The 8,764-nt window shown below is 47.9% G+C and overlaps 1 protein-coding gene across 1 annotated transcript; it reads left to right on the forward strand.

Moving 5' to 3' along the window:
* The first annotated feature begins 7,954 nt into the window (after positions 1-7,954).
* Positions 7,955-8,491, forward strand: LOC141039178 (uncharacterized). Its single transcript, XM_073506494.1, has one exon. It carries the CDS (start codon positions 7,955-7,957, stop codon positions 8,489-8,491), a length of 537 nt encoding a protein of 178 aa, XP_073362595.1.
* Positions 8,492-8,764: the final 273 nt, after the last annotated feature.

An 8,764-nucleotide genomic window follows, 5' to 3' on the forward strand; every position in this document is an offset into this window, starting at 1 on the left:
ATGGGCTGTCGTTAATAGGCCGTATTTGATGACGGTATGAAAACGGCCCAACGTATTAACGGGCCACAAACGGGCCGACTGTAACCACGGGCTGAATTTGGCCCACAAGCAGAAATAGGCAGTAACGGGCCGTAAGTAAGCGAATGCTGTAAATGAGCCCAAGAATAAATGGGCCCTGAGAAGGCCGAAAGATAACATGGGCTACAAACGGCCCAATGGATTAACGGGCCGTTAATGGGTATAAAGTGATACACTGTTCATTACGGGCCAGTTTCACCACGGGTCGTTAATGGGCCAAGAGTTAGAAGGGCCTCATATGTGCCGAAAGACGTCATGGGCCCTACATGGGCCGGAACTTAAAATGGGCTGGAATCATATTGGACGGCCCAGATGACGCTACTGGGCCTAATTCGGATAGGTCGTAACGGGCCCTGGGTTAGCGGGCTGTAAATGGGCGCTATATGCGAACAGGCCGTTAATAGGCTTTCTTTGGGCCGGCCTTTTCACAAGAATGGGCCTGTGTTGGGCCGTGCCATGTGTCGATGTATCATAGGCGCCTTCTGTCCAATGAGTGGATGACATCTGTCCCAACGGTGAGCCGACACGTGTTTCCTCCAGCCAATGCTGATTTTACACGTGGAAAATCACCATTGGTCGGGGCTGTTAGCGGGTTATCGGATCCAAAACCGGACCCGATAGCTTAACGGCGTTCCGTTACGGTGGATGCCACGTGTCGGTCACCCTTGACGAAAGCACTTCTGTGACGCGCGATTTATCGTCATGGAAGTGGACACTTCCGTGATGATAATTTTGGTAATGTCATGGAACACTTCTACGACAGCACAGGTATGACTATCTTGGTTCTGTCATAAAATCGTCATGGATGTACATGCATGACAAAAAACGCGACCTACTGTGACAAACACGTATCATCACGGAAGTGTATTTTTTGTAGTGAAAACGCCTAACATCTGCCCCCGTACTGGTACCACCAGATTTTTCCAAGGACTTTGTTATCTATTGCGATGCCTCGCCACAAGGACTAGGTTGCATACTCATGCAAGATCGTCATGTAATTGCCTATGCTTCACGGTAGTTGCATCCACATGAGGAAAATTATCCTACACATGATCTAGAGCTTGTTGGTGTAGTCCATGCACTCAAAACCTGGCGACATTATCTTCTCGGTAATCGTTGTGTAATCTTCACCGGTCACCAAAGCCTGAAATACATATTCACCCAACCGGATTTGAATCCCAGGCAAAGACATTGGGTCGAGTTGATCACAGATTTCGACTTAGGAATAACTTACAACCCGGGAAAAGCCAATGTCATGGCTGATGCACTAAGTCGTAAATCTTATTGTAACAATCTGATGTTACAACAAAGTCAACCACTTCTCCATGAGGAATTTCGGAAGCTTAACCTTCACATTGTTCCTCAAGGATTCCTTTCCACCTTGGTGGTGAAACCTACCCTTACGGATCAAATCATAGCTGCCCAGAAGCGAGATAAGGGTATAACCCGCATCTGGGAGAACATTGCTAGCGGGGTTGCTAAATGTTTCTCTGTAAATGATCAGGGTGTTGTGTACTTTGAGAACCGTCTAGTGGTTCCTAAGAACCAGCATCTACGGCAGTTGATCCTTAAGGAGGCTCATGAATCTCCTCTCACCATTCATCCCGGTAGTACCAAGATGTATCAGGACCTATGCCAGAGGTTCTGGTGGACTAGGATGAAAAGAGACATTGCTCAGTTTGTTGCTAATTGTGACGTCTGTCGTCGTGTTAAGGAAGAGCATCAACGGCCTGCTGGCACCCTTCAACCTTTAGCTATTCCTGAATGGAAATGGGGCAAAATTGGTATGGATTTCATTACCGGTTTTCCCAGGACCAAAAGAGGGAATAACGCTATCTTCGTCGTTATCAATCGTCTTTCCAAAGTGGCCCATTTCTTGCCTATTCGCGAGAGTATAACCGCTAGTCATCTAGCATACTTGTATATCTCTCGGATAGTGTCTCTCCATGGTGTTCCATTGGAAACCAACTCGGATCGTGGAAGTCTCTTCACCTCTCCATTTTGGGAAATTTTCCAAAATGCTATGGGAACTCGTCTTTCCTTTAGCACTGCCTTTCACCCTCAATCAAGTGGTCAAGTAGAATGCGTCAATCAAATTCTAGAAGATACACTTCGAGCTTCTGTTATCTCATTTGGAATGGATTGGGAGAAATGCCTTCCATTTGCCGAATTTGCTTATAATAATAGCTATCAATCTAGCTTGGGCAAAGCTCCTTTTGAAGTTCTCTATGGCCGAAGGTGTCGAACGCCTCTTAACTGGTCAGAAACCGGGGAAAGACAATTCTTTGGCCCGGATATGATCCAGGAAGCAGAAGAGCAAGTTCGCATCATTCATGAAAAGTTGAAAACAGCCCAATCCCATCAAACGAGCCAATATGATCGTAAACATAAGGCTATGACTTTTAAAGTTGACGAGAAGGCTTACCTTCGGGTTACTCCTCTGAAGGGAACCCAATGCTTCGGTATCAAAGGCAAATTGGCTCCTCGGTACATAGGCCCCTTTCGCATTCTTGCCAAACGAGGAGAAGTTGCCTACCAATTGGAACTACCTCCGCACCTCTCCAGAGTCCACTATGTCTTCCACGTATCTCAACTCAGGCGTTGCTTCTCGGATCCTATCCGTGGAGTGGACCACGAAACGCTTGATCTCCAAGATAATCTCACATATCAAGAATATCCCATTCGTATCCTTGATCAAGCCGAGCGTACCACTCAACACCATAACATAAAGTTCCTCAAGGTTCAACGGTCACACCATTCCGAAAAAGAAGCCACTTGGGCAAGGGAGGATCGTCTTCGACTTGAGTAACACACCTTCTTCCCGGAGGATCCTAAATCTCAGGATGAGATTTTTCTGAGTGGGGGTGAGATGTCACACCCTAGCTAGTTCATGCATTAGAGTGTTTGCATCATGTTTACTTTGACAAGAAACTTGGAAATGGGGATGACAGAACCCCCAGCACCCCCTGAAACCAACTAGGGTTTACTATAATTATTTTCAATGAATCTGAAATGCCCTTCTAAAATGTTCATCATCTTTGCCTTGCTCTTAAACCTCTGACAAAAATGGTGCACAATTGTCTAGGTCATCCTAAGGTCACTGGATTAAATCATATGTTAATTGCATTTGGGCATTTAAATGCTAGTAAATATTTTAAATGTCCAAATAATCCCAAACTAAAATGTTCCATGTTGGATATATTCTAAATAGTGGGCATGTGCAGTTTGGTGATTTTTTAAAGTGTTTAGGTATTTTTAGAAATGCCACAAACTTACAGAAGAAAAGAAAAACAGAAATAAAAGGAAAAAGCTAACTTACCTGGCAAAGCCTCCACCCGGCCCACCTGGCGGCCCAGCACTGTGCTTGCCCATGCCAACCAGCTGCTTCGTCCTCGCCAGGCAGGCAGGGTGGTGACACCGATGAGCGCGAGCTTGCCACGGCGCCACCTGCTTGCCGCTCGGCCCCCTGGACGCCTGGTCGACCTCCACGTTGCCCCCTCGACCCCCTGGACACCTCCATTCGCCCCCAACGCCTCTCCCTCGCTCCCCTCCGCCATGGCCGACGCAGCCGCAACCGCCTCGCCATCGTAGACGCGGCCACCGTCGTCTCTGCGCCGTCTCATCGTGTCCAGCAACTCCGCCACCCTCCTCTCCATCGAGCAGACCAAGCCCCGAGCGCTCGTTCGCCCCGAAGCAACTGCACCGACCTCGACCGACTCCGCTGTCGCCGGAGATCCCCTTCGCCGTCACCGCTGCTCCAGCTCGTCCCTGACCGCGTTGTCTAGCTCATCGTGACCACCGTGAGCTTCTGCCTCTCCCCATCCTCTCTGTTCTCGCTGCCGTCCACTGCATCGAATGCAACGAACTTCACCGCATGTGCCGCCGCCTGAGCTCGTCGCCGACGTAGCTCCGGCCACCCAACGGCCACACCACCATGTCCACTAACTTCACAGCACCTCCTAGGCCACCTAGGAGATGGCATCGAGCCTCCAAGACCACCACAGCGACGAGTTCATCCTCGCCCGAACTCCGGCAGCCGCACAGCTCGTCGTCGGCGTCGTTTCCGGCGACCTTGAGCTCAACCACCACCACCCCTCGACGCGGCTCACTCCCAGCTACCCGTAGATGGCCTCCGCCGTCTATTTGGTCACCGGAGGGTGAAACCCGCACCTCCGCCGCGTCTGGACATCGCCGGCGGCTAAACGCCAATGAGTTAGCGCAGTTTGACCAGGGGTTTGACTCCCCTGGGTCACTAACATGTGGGCCCTGCCATTTGGTCAAACCTAGTTTAGTATTAAGCTAATCCTAATTAACTTATAGTTAATTAACAGAGACACTGACCAGTGGGTACCACTGGTCAGGTTTGACCTGGACCGGCCCAGTTGACCTGCTGACGCCATGCTGATGCAATGCTGACGTAGTAGTTCACTTTTCTGGATTTATTCTTATTCAGGAAATTTCAGAAAATAGTGCTAACTTCAAAAATTCATAGAAAATAATCTGTAACTCCAAATATAAAGTGTTATATATGAAAAATGATCAAAAAAATCCAACCTATCCATCTGTACTGGTTTCATGCATTTTTAAACAAGTTAACTTGCTGTTTAGTGCAAAACATGATAAAGCACTATTTGAGATCACATATGAGTTTGGAATTTGAATCTTTAGTTCAAAATGGCTCAAACTCATCTGGTCATAGTTGCATTAGCCCAATACACTCATTTTGCCATGTCTCATGCATGCATCATATTGTTGCACATTGTTTGGTATTGATTGTATATCGGTGCTCTCTGCGGTAGGTTCTGCCTCGGAAGATTACCGCGAGTACCTGCACGAAGACCAGTATCAGACTACGGACCTGCCAGGCAAGCAACCAACCAATTGACCATATCGATACAATCCCATGTTCTTGCTCCTGCTCTCATTTACTGCATTTAAGACAACGCGATTCAAACTGCTGTGTGCTACGGTAGTTGAACCCATTTCCTCTGCATGACCTGTCATTGCCTCAGTAACTAGATGAAACCCACTAGCATGTGTAGGAGTTGATTGAGCCATGTGTATGTGTTTCCTACCTTGCTATGCATGCTATGCTTAGAGTTGCATCAGGTCTGGTTCATCTGGGTGATGGGCTAGAGTGAAATGATCATGTCCGTAATGAGATTGATGTGTTGAACACAATTTGGTAAAGGTATCAATGAGAGGCCATGTAGGAGTACATGGTGGGTTGTTTCATTGGAACCATCCTTAAGCACTGAGATTTGTATGTGTGATTTAAGATTCAGCTACTACCATGCATTGGGCCCTGAAATATGACCCCGCTCGACTTCTTAACCACCCTAGTCCTCTGTCCAGGAGTTGCAAGTAGTTTCTGGTGTTTGTAGCATACTGGAGGCCGTGGGCAGCGCTGACCCTCGGGGTGGGCTGTGATGCGGTAGGTACGTGGCCGGGCATGTCGGGCACCCGTTAGGTGTCTCGGAACCCTGTACACATCGTTCGGGGCCGTATGTGGAAACCTCGGCCGGACTCCCTGCGGATGGAACCTGGATAGGCAATAAACCTGGACTAGAGAATTAGGTGTTTAGGTAGGTCGTGGTCTACACCCACGTCGGCTTTCGCTTGAAGTCTGTCGAGCACATGTCGTGTGCAGACGCTAAGTGGTGGAAACATGTATGAAGAAGTACACCCCTGCAGGGTTAACATCATCTATTCGAATAGTCGCGTCTGCGGTAAAGGACTACTTGGTTGCCTATATAGTTCATAGACAAGTAAATGGAAACTACTAAAAACCTCAAGATAAGCGTGAGTGCCGTGGATGGCTCTTCCGTAGGATGATGGAGGTGGATCCCCGGTAGTGTATTGATATGGTGTGTAGTGGACTCGAGTGCGCAAAACAATTACAAGTTGGAGTCTCGTAAGATAGTTTAGCCAAGAGTCAAAGCTGGCTTGCTGCAATAACCCCACCATCCCTTCTTTGATAATGTGCATGTATGTAGGTTCTGATGTAAGACTTGTTGAGTACCTTTGTACTCATGTTTGCTTAATTTATGTTTTACAGAAGATGCTGCAACCCCTTCTGATGGGTTCTACATAGACCTTGATGTTGACGAGTAGCCTGAGGCCAGGTGGTGATCCTGAGCACATGGTAGACCCTTGTAGGATAGTTAGGCTTCCTCAAGCCCTTTTATTTTCTAGATGTTTGTACCCAGACATGTTGCTTCCTCTTATGGCTTGTATGTTTGTATGACTTGAATGTTGTGTCGTGTGACCCCTATCTGTGTGAATGATATGTATGGCTCTCTGGAGCCTTTAAATAAAGTACTTGAGTTGTAGAGTTTTGTTGTGATGCCATGTTGTATTTGCACATATCGAGCATATTGTGTGTATGATTGAAATGCTTGGTATGTGTGGGATCTGACTATCTAGTTGTTTATCCTTGTTAGCCTCTCTTACCGGGAAATGTCTCCTAGTGCTTCCACTGAGCCATGGTAGCTTGCTACTGCTCCGGAACACTTAGGCTGGCCGGCATGTGTCCTTCTTCGTTCTTGTGTCTGTCCCTTCGAGGAAATGTCACGCGGTGATCCTTTAAGTCCTTGTAGCTTGCTACGACTTGGGATTCACTCACTGTTGATCGACACGTTCGTTGCTGGGTCATGTATGCATGTCCCTGTAAGTTAGTGCCACTTTGGGTTCATGACTAGCCATGTCAGCCCGGGTTCTTTGTCTTATGGATGCTAGCGACACTATCATATACGTGTGCCAAAAGGCGCAAACGGTCCCGGGCATGGTAAGGCAACACCCGTGGGAATACCGTGCGTGAGGCCGTAAAGTGATATGAGGTGTTACATGCTAGATCGGTGTGGCATAGAATCGGGGTCCTGACACTCATGTACTAAGTTTCCGGTTAATACAATTCTAGCATGAATAATAAACATTTATCATGAAATAAGGAAATAAATAATAACTTTATTATTGCCTCTAGGGCATATTTCCTTCACGTGCGGATCTGATGCTTAACGTCCGACTGGTTGGTCGTTAGTCGCGTTCGTATAGTATTTAGGACTAATACAAGCTAACCTAGTCGCTACAAGTCCTAATCCTACTATTACTAGATGATTGTTGTCCGTGTGTAAACTGTACACATACCACACGTCATGGTTAATTCTAATAATCACCCCCCTAATCATGACGTCGTGTTTAGGAGGGTGAATGTTGGAATTAAACCCGACTAAATCCCTTGGTGGCCGGGGTGTGTCCGACTCGTCTATGTACATGTATCCTGGTAGGACTAGAATTAGCAACAGAGTAGTAGTACTTTGGATAGCTAGCTGGTTCTATATATATGCTTGTACCTTGTCTTGTAAACATAATCGTGAGTTATGATTGAAAGCAATAAAGAAATCAACAGGTACGATACGTACCTGCGGCCATCAATCTCGTCTAGCGATTCGTGTGTGTGTGCGTGTGTTGTTGTATTCTGGCTGGCGGCAAGAATGGATCAACAATATCGAGCTAGCTAGCTTGGGCGTGGCTAGAGTAAATCAGGCTAGCTACATACAACGCATCTTGGCATAAAGTATCTCGCCGGGCCAAGATGACTTGGGTCAGGAACCAAGTTCGTCAGCAAGCTTCGTGTGTCATCATCGTTTGTCGTCGGTCGTATCGCCGTCGCCTGAAGTACTTGGGATCGGAACTGGGCCAACAATTGGTATCTAGAGCAAGGTTGATGTTCTAGTAACGGGAGATCATGTCAGATGATGAGAAGGACAAGACCAAACAGTTAGCGAAGTACTCCGGTGTGGCTAAAGTAATTGTTGCTCCGGTGAGATCGGAGTATCCATGATTCGACCATGGGAAGTTCGTGCTGTGGGCGACCATGATGGAGTGGGCGCTCGAGGCCAATGAGCTCTGGGAAGCCGTCAACCCCGACAGTGACAAGTACCTGAAGGGTGGTTCCTTATATCAGAAGGATCGTCGGGCTATCACGGTCGTCTGCTCGGTGATGCCGGTGGACATGCAACAACAACTAATCTCGAAGACATCAGGGAAGGAGGCGTGGGACACGCTCAGGACATTGCATCTAGGGTACTCGCGTGTGCGCGATGCGAACTTCCAAACTTTGCTGAAAAATTACGAGAATATAAGGATGGGAGAGGATGAGACAATGGACGCCTTCGCAGCGAGGGTTGCCTTCATGGTGAACGGGACTCACGGTCTCAGGGATAAGTTAGAGGACATCTCCGTGGTCCAGCAGTTCCTACGTGCCGCTCCACCGCGCTACATACCGATTGTGTCATCGATTGAGCAATGTGTTGATCTCAAGACTCTCACTTTGGATGATCTGTTTGGTCGCTTCAAGGCACATGACGAGTGGATGATGTTGAGTTACGGCGACGCGAAACAGGATGAGTAGCGGATGCTTACGCGCGCTTAGTGGCAGGCAATGGTTTCCAAGGAGAACAATTTCGACAAGGCATCCGGTAGCGGCGAAAAGTACCGTCCCGCAAAGGACACCGACGAACAGTCGGGGAAGCCAAGGAAGAAAAAGTTCAAAAGAGGAAGATCAGCTACCACAATTGTAATCTGCTCGGACACTTCAAGTCGGAGTGTAAGGATCCCCCGAAGGAGAAGGCGCTCATGGCCTAGCTAGGAGATGAAGGTGACATGATGTTGATGTGTTAACTCA

The sequence above is a fragment of the Aegilops tauschii genome, chromosome 1 (assembly GCF_002575655.3).
Source record: "Aegilops tauschii subsp. strangulata cultivar AL8/78 chromosome 1, Aet v6.0, whole genome shotgun sequence".
NCBI lineage: Eukaryota > Viridiplantae > Streptophyta > Magnoliopsida > Poales > Poaceae > Aegilops > Aegilops tauschii.